This window comes from Lolium rigidum, chromosome 6 (genome assembly GCF_022539505.1).
Source record: "Lolium rigidum isolate FL_2022 chromosome 6, APGP_CSIRO_Lrig_0.1, whole genome shotgun sequence".
Taxonomy (NCBI): Eukaryota; Viridiplantae; Streptophyta; class Magnoliopsida; order Poales; family Poaceae; genus Lolium; species Lolium rigidum.
Genome location: NC_061513.1, coordinates 130622402 through 130635943, shown reverse-complemented (window position 1 = coordinate 130635943; position 13542 = coordinate 130622402). Strand labels below are relative to the sequence as shown.

General features: G+C 46.7%; 1 protein-coding gene across 1 annotated transcript; it reads left to right on the top strand.

The window, feature by feature from the left end:
• Window positions 1-9693: 9693 nt before the first annotated feature.
• Window positions 9694-10992, top strand: LOC124663292 (mitogen-activated protein kinase kinase kinase 17-like). Its single transcript, XM_047201016.1, has one exon. The coding sequence runs from the start codon at window positions 9694-9696 to the stop codon at window positions 10990-10992; it is 1299 nt and encodes a 432-aa protein (XP_047056972.1).
• Window positions 10993-13542: the final 2550 nt, after the last annotated feature.

The following is a 13542-nucleotide window of genomic DNA, read 5'->3' as shown; positions in this document are numbered from 1 at the left end:
ACCGTAGTAGCTCGTTGGCATGGTTGCTTGCACTATATGGTTGAGTTACACGTTAACTTGATAACTGTTCTACTAGTTAGGATTGGTGAATTGTCATTATGTTGGTTGTTACTGTCAAATGGTTTGAGCTCAACCCTTCAGGGAATGTGAATCTAGCTTAGTTGTCTGCCGAAATTATTTGTAGGACATGCCAGTAAACGGGCCATTACGATTTATTGTGAAATGGGCCATTACGATTTATTGTGAAATGACTTCTCAACTCTTGCGAGAATCTTTCTGCAAGAATATTTACTGGAATTCTAATGTACATATAGTGAAACAAATTTGAGCCCTTGACTCAAGTAAGCCATGCGAATTTTTGGTTTTGTGGGTGGAGCTTTTGAATATTAGTGTATCGACAAATCTTTTTCAATGCTGTAATTACAACCTATTGTATGTGTACTTCCATACTATTGTGTACTTCACATACTATTGTGCATCTACTTTTCAAATTAGTGTGCCTTCACAAATACACGTGCTTTGTAAGCGTGTTGGAGTATCTGACTACTATGCTTCCCGATTATTTATTTTGCGCTGCGAAGTACTACAAGTAATGGCATGTATGTGTGATGTCAGCATTATCTTTGCCAAACCGGATTATGAAGAGTTTGAGGAAAAAGAGTAAAAAAGATGAAATTTCCTTCTCTTGGCGAATAGATATCTAAAAAACAAGAGAAGTGATTTTCTTCATTGTATTAGGGAAAAGCTTATTATCGATCAGTCGGTCAGTGGGCAACATGCTGGTGCCTTGAAGCACGCCATGCCCCACCATTCTACACGAAACATGCAACTATGGTGCGTGCCCACTGCCCAGTAGCCAACACATTACCAAAGGCCGCGAGCTCCCGCCAGCGGCCTCGCGTTTCTGCCGATTGGTAGACGATTGTTGTTACTCCTCTCCAAATGGTCTCCGAAGTGACGGACTGGTCATCGACGAGCTCGATTTATCTATGGTATTGCCTCTATTGTTGATAGAGAAGACCAATTTGTGGGAGATTTTTTTGATGTTACATACAGTGTCATGATATGTTACATGAGTTCTTTGTTTTTGTTATGTAAGTACATACAAAGTGATACAATGATTTTTCTGTATATGATGCATAGAGATTCCATCAATGTTACATACGCATCCCTGTAATATTGGATAAGTTAGAAAAAAATATTGGATATGTTGGATAATTAGACTCAATTTTCATGATTAATTTCAGAATATTAAACATAACGACAACAACTAATAACATGTGAAACTCGAACATACAAGATGCATTAATCAATATGAATAGTAGCAGCGCAAATAATAAAACATATATCGCTAAACAGATCGAGATATGACGCACGTACCGATCTGGTGACGGTGGCGGTGGAGGTGTAGAAGATGAAGTCGCAACAGTAACATTGTTAATGACAACGTTGTTGACGACATGGACGACAGGTCGAAGTAGACGACGTTGAACACGACGGTAGGCAGCACCGTCCGACTTGGACAGAAGACGACCCGTGGTGAAAAGCTTGAGCAGTCGCACAGAGCGCTTCCCAAAAATCTAATTTGCCCTCTCCCGTACAGAATCACAAAGGCGAGTGGTTCCGGAGATCTGCTCCCCTATTCGTCGGTGCACGCCGACGGGCGGGATGGAGTAGGCTACGATGGCGGCGCAAGCATAGAAAGGTGGAAACCCTAACTCGTGCATTGGATGTGTTTCTGCGGTAGCCCGGGTAAGAAATTATATAGACTCAGAAGAAAGGAAAGTCTCGGCTCGAGACTCAATCCACTTACAACGACCGCGACGCGCATCGCGTCGTGACAAGACGGGCGAGGAGGAGGAGGAGCGCGTGTACTGCTCCTTCTCACTCACTTACTAGTGGTGGAACAACCCACCTTATAAGGTGGTCTAACTTCCTCCTAACTTTTCATGTGGGACTAAACTTCTACCTCTTGTCACTCTCTAATAAGCTGCCACCAACTTGGACTCAAACTTACGTGGGCTGCCACAATGTGAGCTTTGAAATTTACATGGAAATCTTAAATCTAATGTGGACCACTAAATGTTGAACCAATATTTCAACAGGATACACTACAGAAAAATGTTACAAAACGATGTAACATTTTAAAAGTGTTACATACACAGATAAATATGTTAAATATGCAGAGAAAAATGTTACATTTGGGAATATATTGTACCATTGACGGATTTTTTCCCACCATATTTCACTACTTCGGTAGACTACATGAAAAAATGTAGGGGACCAACCGTACATACTCTGAATTTTTGATACATGCGAACCGAACCATGATCGAACGCGGGTAATTCACTGACTTAAGTGGATAGGACAGTTGAGGAGGTGTCTGGCGATTCTCCTTTTTTTTACTTCTGGGTCTAGTGCTAGTCTTATAATATACTCCGTATATGTCTTCCCTTAGTAACCCATTTTATACTATATAAATAGATTAATTTTCATTAACTATAAAAAATAAAAAATGATGCCTTGTATGACTTATATTGTTTTTTTTTTTTTGCGAAACACGGTACAAACACATAGGCTCATACATACATACATACACTCACCCCTATAAACGTATGCACACCCACACCTTCATTTCTCGGTCCGGGACAGGATTCGGGCCAGGCCCGAAAAAGCCTCAAGCAAAATTCCTAGGCCTGAGCCTAGCCCGGCCCGACCTTCGTGCTTATAGGCCTGGCCCGAACCTAGCCCGGATAGACAAAAGCCCAACCCGACCTGACAAGCCCGGACCGAACTAAGCCTAAATCCTGTTTTCTGCAAGCCTGGCCCGGCCCGACGTTCGAGCTCCAATATCAGGTCCGAATCCATCCCGACATGCAAGCCCGGCCCGGCCCGACATCCGGGCTCTAATATCAGGCCCAAACCAGGCCCGACATGCAAGCCCGACCCGACCCAGGATATTCGGGCCGAGTCAGGTTGGGCCGCCTAGGTCGGGCTGCCCATGCCCAGCTATACGCACACCATACCCCTATGAGCACCTCCGAGAGAGTGAGTCCAAAAAACTGAGGATTTTTAGATTGATGAAGTTACCACATGTGCCTCACTATCGATGGAAACATCGTCTCCCACAAAAGAAGATTCCACGTTTAAATGAAGCACAAAAGTGTTAAATCTGGGATTCATGCTCTCCTAACCATCCAACCACATGTTTGTTTGTCTTCTGAATAGGATGTGGAAGGATAAGAGAGTTACCGCATATACCCAACTAAAACCTTTTGCTTCATGTTTGTTGTACTCTGTATCCAGCCACTTGGAGATTTTTTTTTCTGAGGTTAACCACTTGCAGAGATAGAAAAGGCGGAGAAAGCTGGGCCACGAACTGCGAACATGGGCTTGTACCGACTATGAGGGCCTTCATGAGCGATACCCTGCCCTGCCCGGCACTGCTAGTCCACCAGCCATCGTTGGCTGCCAGGGCCCAGGGAGATGACACCACCGCGAGCCTCCAGGTTAACTGAACCTAGTTACACCATGCAAAATTATAAGCGTTAACTGAACCTAGTGCATGCTGATGCGTTGATGGATGCGATGAATGCGGCGCTCTTCCCTGTGATGTGACAGACGGAGTTGCTTGCCGACTGGCCGGTGGTGCACAGGCGTCGCCGCCCAGGTTTCTGTATCCGGTTTGCTAGTACCCGAGGAATACCTCCCTGCAATTGCTTGACTCGGTTTATTGCAATATCTTGTCTCAGTCTCTGAAACTTCCGCTGCCCAACTTGGCAACTTGATTTCTCCTCTCTTCTTTTTTTTTCGCGGGGGAGCTTGATCTCTTCAACTCGCCGCATATGTGATGTTTCCTCGGCAGTATTGAAATGTCAAGTGGGAACAGGTTAATGTCTGATGTTAACTGTTAAGCTAGTAGAAGATCCAGTCCTTTCGCGGAACACTGCTGCTCGTTAGAGCATCCCACTCGTCTCCCCGACGAGGCCCCCGATCGACGTTTTTTCCATCCGGACGGCGTAATTTAGCCTAGTCGCGTCCCCGGTTTCTCGTTTTCGTCCGGATTTGGCCCTAAATCCATCCGGAGAGCCCACGCCAACCCCGGTCCCCCGAGGCGCGCTCGGGGACTTCGGACGAGTGAAAAGCGGGGAAGGGCCCGCTCTGTCGGCGACTGGACACACGAACCCCACTCAAAATCTCTCCCACCCCTCGTATCTCTCTCGCCGTCGTCACCACCCCGCCGGCTTGTTGCCCAGATTCCGCCGCTCCTCCCCACCTGCCTATATTCCGCCGTCTTTCGACGACGGCCTATCTGGCTGCTCCTCCGCCGGCCTGTTTTCCGACGACGGCCTACTCCTCGTCGTTTGCGGCTCGGGTTGCCTCGACCACACCCGTCAGGTGTTCGTCCATTTGCCTCGCCGGCCATGGACTCGGACGAAGAGGAGGAGCAGATGTTCGTCGAGCTTATGCGAGAAGAGATGGCAGCCGCCGCCGAAGACGAGGAGTACATGCTGATCCTCGGTTGCTTGTCAAGCCTGTACGCCGGAGTGGCAACTGGTCGACGTGGTGGGTCGGCACCAGGTCACCGTAAGTGCAAGCCGAGACAGCGAATGGAGGGCTACTGCATGTTGTACGCCGACTACTTCGCCGACAATCCATTGCACGGTGAGACTATTTTCAGGCGTCGTTTCAGGATGAGCAGAAAGCTATTTCTGCAAATTGTGTATGCCATCCGAGACTTCGACCCCTACTTCAGATGCAAAGCGGATTGCACTAGCTTGGTTGGATTTTCGTCACTGCGCGAAGTGCACAGTGGCTATGAGGATGCTGGCTTATGGAGCTCCCGGTGATGGTGCAGATGACTATCTTCGGATGGCGGAGTCCACCGCCCTTGATTGTTTCTACCGGTTCTGCAGGGCCGTCATAGCAGTGTTCGGAGACTTTTACTTGAAAACACCCACTGTCGAAGACACTCAGAGGATCCTTGCAACAAATGAAGCTAGGGGTTTTCCAGGGATGCTTGGAAGCATTGACTGCATGCATTGGAAATGGAAGAACTGTCCGTTTGCGTGGCAGGGAATGTACAAGGGTCACAAAAATGGCTGCACTCGTGATACTTGAAGCGGTGGCTACCCATGATCTCTCGGATTTGGCACTCTTTCTTTAGTATGCCTGGATCCAACAATGACATCAACGTCCTAAACTGCTCCCCGATCTTTTCCAAACTTGTTGAGGGTCATGCTCCCCCGGTGAACTATGTGATCAATGGTCGGCACTACAACAAATGATACTACCTTTGCAGACGGTATCTATCCAAAGTGGTCAACATTTGTGAAGACTATCTCGAAACCTAGCACCCCCAAACCACCCCCAAACTTTGCGAGTTTGTCAAGAAATAAGAAGCTTGCCGAAAAGACATCGAGCGTGCATTTGGTGTCCCCCAGCAGAGATTTGCTGTCGTCCGGTTCCCCGCTATGACTTGATCGAAAGATCAGATGTGGGAGGTGATGAATTGTTGTGTGTGCTTACACAATATGATTATTAAAAATGAGCGAAAACATCCGGTTCCTCTGGCTGAGCAGCAAACACCATATGAGAGAGAGGGCCCTCTTGCACAACCTAATCACCAGGTGCCTCCATCATGGGCCGCCTTCATTGCTATGCGCCAGTAGATTCGAGACTCTACAATGCATCAGCAGCTGCAAGATGATCTGGTGGAGCACATATGGACGCTCCGAGGCAACGCCAACGCCGATGCCAACTAGTCTGTCATAATTTGTTTCAAAAATTGTGAAATTGTGTGCTTCATTTGTTTCAGCACTTGTTAAACATTGTACTGATTATCGCCGAATTTATTTCAGCAATTTTCGGACTCTTGCTCGCCGAACTTGTTAAATTTTATGTCGAATTTGTTTGAAATATGTCAAATGGTCGAGGTTGGGGGTTTCCTGCCGGGGGGACGGTTGGAACTTCGGCGCTCTCCAGGCCAAATTTTCGTCCAATCCGGACGAAAATTTCGCCGGATTTGGGCGTGGGGAGCGCCAACGAGTGGGGATGCTCTTACCACTGCCATCTCGATACATCGATCCGTTGTTTCGGGTGTTTGGTTGCATACACACTGATGATCGCTCTCACCTCTTTTTCACATGGTAAATTTATCTCACACCACGACAGTTGTAACAAACTAACAACTTAATTTGTGACAACCGAAAAAAACCCGTACAATATGAGAGTTCTCTGGAACAACACGAGATGAAGCTAGTGGTCAAACGGGCAGCCCATGTGCGATGAGTTTTACGAAATTCGTGTAAAATAAGGCTAAATTTGAACGTGGAATGGAGAAGTTGTAGTCAACATAACTCATTATTGATTGCCGTAGTGCAATCACATTGTCAACCCTCATCTTTTTCATGTAAACCTCTTCTAAAACGCACATGAACATGTGCATGCTCAATAGGGAGATATACATCTATTCGTTTATGATCGTCGAAACCGAAAAACTTACAAAACAAAAGTAAAGCGAAACCGCAAGAATGACGGTATTTCTCAAAGAAAATTTCAAACATTCGATTGTGCGTGATGAATTTGATATAATTCGTCTAAAATGCTTTGCACACAAAGAAATAAGGAACCGCAACGCGAATGGAAACACCCCTTTAACGTGCATCTTTTTTTTGCAGACTAGAAGAGATTAGATGAAATCGATTAAGAAAGGTGAGAAGAACAAAATGATAGGTCAGCCGCATGGCAGAACCACAAAGTATGACCATGAAACCTTTCTAGCTTGTTCCACATGAAAAACCCGTCGATGGCACGTGTTTAAGATGTGTGGGCCTACAACCCTTCTTTTGACTCCTCATCAAGGTAAACGTGTCTAGGAACTAGTACTCTCTCCAGACGCGTTTAATCGACGCGGGCTTTAGTTCAGAACATGCATCTAACTAGTTCACGTCCGCGTCAATTAAAACAGACCCGAGGTAGTATTTCATACCCTCAAAAAAACGTGATAAGTATTTTATAACTGAACAAGGCATGCTAGAATTAGACAGTTATATATATGCACGTCCTTGTGTTGCTAAAAATCTCACGGGCCCTTGCCCAATACCTCTGTTGCTAAAAACAGGCTTATTAGTATATTTTTAAAGTAAAATATTTAAAGGCTTACCAAATATATAGAAAAACTATCAACAGTTTTATAGATGTATTATGAAAGTATACTTGTAACAAATAATATTGATTTAATATTGTAGATGTTAATAGTTTTTTCTTTCTAAATGTTTGGTCAATTTTTACATGATTTGACTTTTGAATAAATATAACGTCTTACTTTATGAACCGAGGTCGTATACTACTATGGCTATGGAGTGTCACAACTAAAACCTCTTGCAGTCCATGCATGTATGTGAAAAATATCTACATTGCCTCCACGAGCAGGGAACAGACGAGTGATTTTATACCGATGGAAAAAGTGCAATGTGGCTCTTGCTGCGCATGCTATAATATGGAAATGCAACTAGTCTAATACTAGAACCTGTCAAGAAATTCTTGTTTGCCAACTCGCTCAATATTCTAATGATACACTCGCTGGAACGGCGTCAACATCAATTGTTTGCAAGTGCGAAATGTTCTCTGTCAAAATAAAAATTCTACTATCAGGAAGTAGAACTTTCGTACGTTCTTTTGTCAGGGATGAGGAAAACCGAAGGCGAAATTTGGCGTGGAGAAGTTAGGATGTCTGCACCGGTTGACTTGTGAGCAAGGACCAGGCCGCTGGAAATTCCAACAGCCGAGTGAGACCGGTGGGCCGAGTCGACGGCACAGGGCCGCAGCAAGTGGCTGGCCTGAGCCCTCAGCTCCCGGTTGCTTCCTGAACTTCTCCAAACGGAGCACCTATGGTTGACGACTTTTCTTTTGTGTGGGGGACGTATGGGTGACTACATGTTATCTAAGTCGTTGCATGTAGAATTGCATGTTGTAGTCAGTTTAACAAAAAAATCGATTTTTTGATGAAAGATATTAGGCAATAACATTCAAAAGAGTATGTGTATTTGCATCAAATCAACCAGATCATTGCATTGGCACAAAACATTTTTTGTGTGACATGGTGCTCTTCTTAGTGCACCGAAAGAAACCTTGTCTCATACAATAAGCTGACGCGGCGTTAAAGCATCTTTAGCTGATCCTAAAATGGTTTCAGGTACAGTGGAAATTCATTTGCGGTACAAAAATGTTGTTATCCTGAACAGATATCCTAAATCAATACTACATTTTTCCATTTTCTATTTCTTTTAATTTTCCCTCATCATTTTTTCTTTTCCATCATCTTCCTCCGGATACACTCCACACTACGCTGCCGAATGAATACTCTTGAGACTCCCCCAGGGGGCTGCACCGCTGCCCCAAGAGTGCCCCCACCCCAACTGCATGCGCCTAGGGACGAAGCCCGTCATTAGGTTTGGATGGGGTTTAATCATGTTGGAGGGGACAAAATGCTTAGACTTGCTAGGTATAAGCATGATTAGTGAAGCATTTCTCAAGAAAATAAGATTACTGGGGCTGGCTTAGCCCCTGCTCGCCCTACCCTCTATCACCGCCCTAGCCGCGCCTCGTCGCGACTCGTGTTCCCTGCTGTCCCCCTAGCCGTGTTGGGGGATCTTGACGAGAGGGACGAGCATTACTGGCGGCACCTACGTCGGGGACACACGAGCTCCTTAGAGGTCGGAATTGGGGCTGGTGTTCGTCTCCTCCGCAACATTGAGTGAACCTTGCCGTAATTTGGTAAAAAATTGTAGTCAGAGACACCGCTGGTCGGGCGGCAATTGAGCGTGAAGTTTCTTCCCGCTAAGGTTTGGAGCGGTTCAAGTTTACTACTACCTCTATCCATATATAGACGTATGAGATTTGTCTAAACCTGAATGCATCTAGACGTTATGTTATTTAGTATCTAGATACATCCATATTTGGATAAACCACATACATCTGGGAGTACTAAAAATATTGGCTGGACGGGGCTAATTTTGGGGAGCTGATTTTTTTTATTCGAATAAAAAAAATACATCCCGGGATGTATTCGTTGCACGTTTTCTCGACCGACACCGCTATATTTTTAAATTTTATTGTTTGATTTTTTGCTTTTTTGGTTTTATTTTCTTTATCTGCTAGAGATACTCTTATCCACAACGCACAGGGCAGAGAGTTAATTTGATAGAGAAAGGAAGACGATAGATGAGTGACACAATCCGGTGTTAGATTCAGGAGAGATCCAATTAACCATGCAAAGAATATGCGCGCGGGCATCAAGCTGAGATGCGCACCCGGATTCAGATGCACCTGACCTGCTCGTGTCCCACTTGCAGCCTGATTAGCCGGCCGGTCACCATGCACCTCAAAACTCCAAAAGGGAGAAATCCCATCTACCGCACGCGCCATGCGGGGTACTAGAATTTGACCATGCAGCGGCAGAGCGGCTACAACCTCGTTACGCCGTCCCCTCACCGTTGACGGGGGCTGCGCACGAACCACACGCCCCCGCGACTGCCTCTCTTCCCCGCACGTTTCCCACGCATCACCTGCCCAGCCATACAAATACGCGCCCTCCCGCTCCCGCTCATCCATCACACATCCAACTCCACCAATCCTCTCTCACGGACTCAAAACACTCGATCGCAATCTTCCTTCCAAGAAACCGAAGTAATGGATCCCACCATGGCGAAGCAGCTGCGGCGGCTACGCACGCTCGGGCGCGGCGCGTCGGGCGCCGTCGTCTGGCTCGCCTCCGACGACGCCTCGGGCCAGCTCCTGGCGGTCAAGTCCGCCGGCGCCGACGCCGCCGAGACGCTGCGCCGCGAGGGGCGCCTCCTAGCCGGCCTCCGCTCCCCGCACATCCTCCCGTGCCTCGGCTCCCGCGCCGGGCCCGGCGGCGAGCACCAGCTCCTCCTCGAGTTCGCCCCGCGCGGCTCGCTGGCCGACGAGGCCGCCCGGAGCGGCGGGCGCCTCGCGGAGCGCGCCATCCGGGGCCACGCGTCCGACGTGGCGCGCGGGCTGGCCTACCTCCACGCGCGCGCGCTGGTGCACGGGGACGTCAAGTCCAGGAACGTCGTGGTCGGCGCCGACGGGCGCGCCAAGCTCGCGGACTTCGGGTGCGCCAGGACGAGGGGCTGCGAGCGGCCGATCGGCGGCACGCCCGCGTTCATGGCGCCCGAGGTGGCGCGCGGGGAGGAGCAGGGCCCCGCGGCCGACGTGTGGGCCCTCGGCTGCACCGTCATCGAGATGGCCACCGGCCGCGCTCCTTGGGGTGATGTGGACGACGTCTTCGCGGCGGTCCACCGGATCGGGTTCACGGACGCCGTGCCCGAGCTGCCCGGGTGGCTGTCGCCGGAAGCCAACGATTTCTTGGGCAAGTGTTTGGCAAGAAACTCCAGCCACCGGTCCACCGCCGCGCAGCTGATGGAGCACCCGTTCCTCGCGTCCGCCTCTCTGGACGTCGAGGAAGAGACGCCGGCGAAGAAGGATTGGGTTATCTCACCCAAGAGCACGCTCAACCCGGATTTCGGGGAGTCCGACGAGGAAGATGAAACAGAGGAGGACAATCACAAAAGCGCGACCGACAGGATCTTCTCATTGGCGAGTCCTTCATCGGCGTTGCCGGATTGGGATTCCGACGATGGTTGGATCGACGTGCACAGCCAACGCTCTGAAGCGTCAGAAACAACGACGGCCACGGTGATTGCGGGTCCTTGGAGTGAAACGCTGGAACCCGAGGCTGATGTTGATGGCAGCACCTACCTTGTGCGAAATGTAGAAGCAGCGCATTATTTGGCTGCGTACGAGACATGTTTGAGTCTCAATGTGGCTGGTGATCAACCATTCGCCCCAATTGCTTCTCATAGATGCAAAATTGTAAAATTCGTATGTCATTGTTACAGAGAAAGACTAATAAATTTTGATTTCGCACAAACTGTGTTCTTTGTTGGCCTTCCTTTCGCACGCTAGCTCTTTGCATTCATCTTCTCAGTATTTGCTGCATTAGAAGACTGTTTGGCTAGTTTAACTCTGGTAAATTACCGATTGTTGCTGTTCGACTAGGACATTCAAGTCGACGATAAAAATGGCATTTGATCTGCCTCACAATGTTCCACATATTAAGGGCATCAACTAATTACTATCCCGAGTCTTCTGGGAGAAACTCTTGGATAGTAAACATCAGCTTCATCTCTTCGACGCACCATATGTTCCTGCAACGGTATGTGTTTTCAACGGATGTCCTTCAGAGGAACAAGACATCAAATGCCGAACCGCGTGAGTCAAATGGATGTTCAGTTAGAATGTAATAAGCGTACGTACGAAAAGTTCATAGCATCATCATGTATAAATGTATAGAGAATATGCTAACCGACGAAACAGAATGCTCTATGAATCTCCAGTGCAATGGACGTTTAGAGTTAGTCGCAAATGCCAAAGTCAGTTGCAGATAGTATTAAATCAGCCTGAAAGTGGTTGCCATGATTGGCAACGGCAAAGGCGTATGAGTTATGACATGGGCCACAAGCTGTCTTATCATTAAACTTTTGGCTTATATTTATCCACGTTTATCCACTGCCATTCATGTTACTATAGTTTTGAAACACGAATTATGAGTGTTTACAAATAAAAACCTATATGTAGCTCGGTCTCCGTTTCAAGTTTTTTCCCTCCCACAAAAAAAACTTATGTTTGTGATCATGTAAGAAAGAAGTTGCGAACTGATGATTTGTTCATGAACAAAGAGAATAAGAGATAAACATAGGGAGTGTACAATTGTTTAGCTAAGTCTGCTGAAATACTCAATGAAAAGCCTAACCAACACTTTTTTCCAACGCAGCTATACTTATCTAAAACGGGTAATCAACAAGCTATGCTTGAAGAAAATTGCACGCTTTAATCACCCTGATCCACATAACATGGCCATCACACTATTAATCCAAAATCGTGCGAAATATCACAGCTCAAACAGATCAGAATTTGGCCAAGTATACCTAACAGGCTAGACTACTATGCATGTGCTTTACCTAAACAACGTCACGCCAGAAACGAGTGCTAACTAACTAATCCTCCATCAGCTTTAGTCAAACTCGGTCACATGGATGTCGAAAGATCAGTCGGCCTTAAACCCCCTCGGAAACGGCGATGGATGAGGATGGTTGAACATGTCTTCGCCCTTGCGGCAGATCTTCTTCCGAAACATCTCCACGTTGTAAGGAGCTTAAACAAGACTGATACACGTAACCACAAAGCACACAAAAGGAAATGCATAGATATTACCTCCGTTTGGAAATATAGGTCTTTTTAGAAGGGGAATGGAAGTAGTAGAACATAACACAAACCTCAAAGAGGTCTTAGGACATGTACAATGGTGATATCTTAGCAGTGCCACGTAGGATAAACGCTGATGTGGAGGAAAGAGAAAGATAAAAAAAGACTTTGCCTTCTCTTAGCTAAGAGATCATCTCTTAGCACAATTTCTCTCACCACAAATTTAGCATGTCTCGTTACTAAAGATAAGACTAAAAATCAATCCGTTATACATCATGTTTATTGTTATATCTAGATTACGTGGCAGGGTTAAGATAAGACAACCTTATCAACCATTGCACATGCCCTTACAGGCTTATTAAAAGCCGGACTCGAACACGTGGAAATGCTTAAATTTCCGTTCACCCATATATTTACCAGGTTATCATCCTTTTGGCAAAAAAAATCAATCTTTACATTGACAGAATGTCCGTGCGGGATACCGTTGCCTGGCGTCCTAAATAAGTTGCCAAGGGTATTTACTTGTGGATCCCGGCAACTTTGCCTTTCTTTTATTCGAAAAAATGCATGTCAGACGATTCTAGATCAAGGGGCTGACCATGCGTCGCGCCGCAGTGCCAAATCCCTATAGTTCGTGCGGTAAACATAATATTACAAGAATAAAACGATAAAATGGACTCCCAATAAAAGTTCAACCTAAAATGAACCTCTATTGGAAAATTTAGATGAATCTAATCTTTTATGGATTTGCTAAACGTTTCGACGTTTGGTTCTGCACCCAACCAAACCGCCACGATCTTTTGTGGTAGTGGTCGCAGTTCACCGTCACACGAATATCTTGACCGAGATATCATAGCCGGATTTATGGGTGGTGCCGTGCTTGGTGCTCGCTCGAAAAGTTTTTAACACCTACCGAGACACCGACTTGGCCCAACAGACGCGGCAACAAGTAAACTATAAACCGGTCTCCAACTACACCAAGAGACCGATAAGAAAGAAACCCTATCAAGAGCAAACCTTAACCATGCGCGTTCCTCTTGAGCTCAATGATGCCGATCTTGACCGCAACAAGATGGAACGCCTTTTTGATTGTGCTTGCTTGACGAAGTCTTGTGGATTGCTCCTCCATAATCGACCATGAGAGAGCTTCTTCTTCAGCGCATCTTTACATATCTATGATTGCCATATGAATGGCAAGCTTCAAGCAAATGATCTCTTTGAGATGGCTCATCTTAAACTTGCACTTCATTT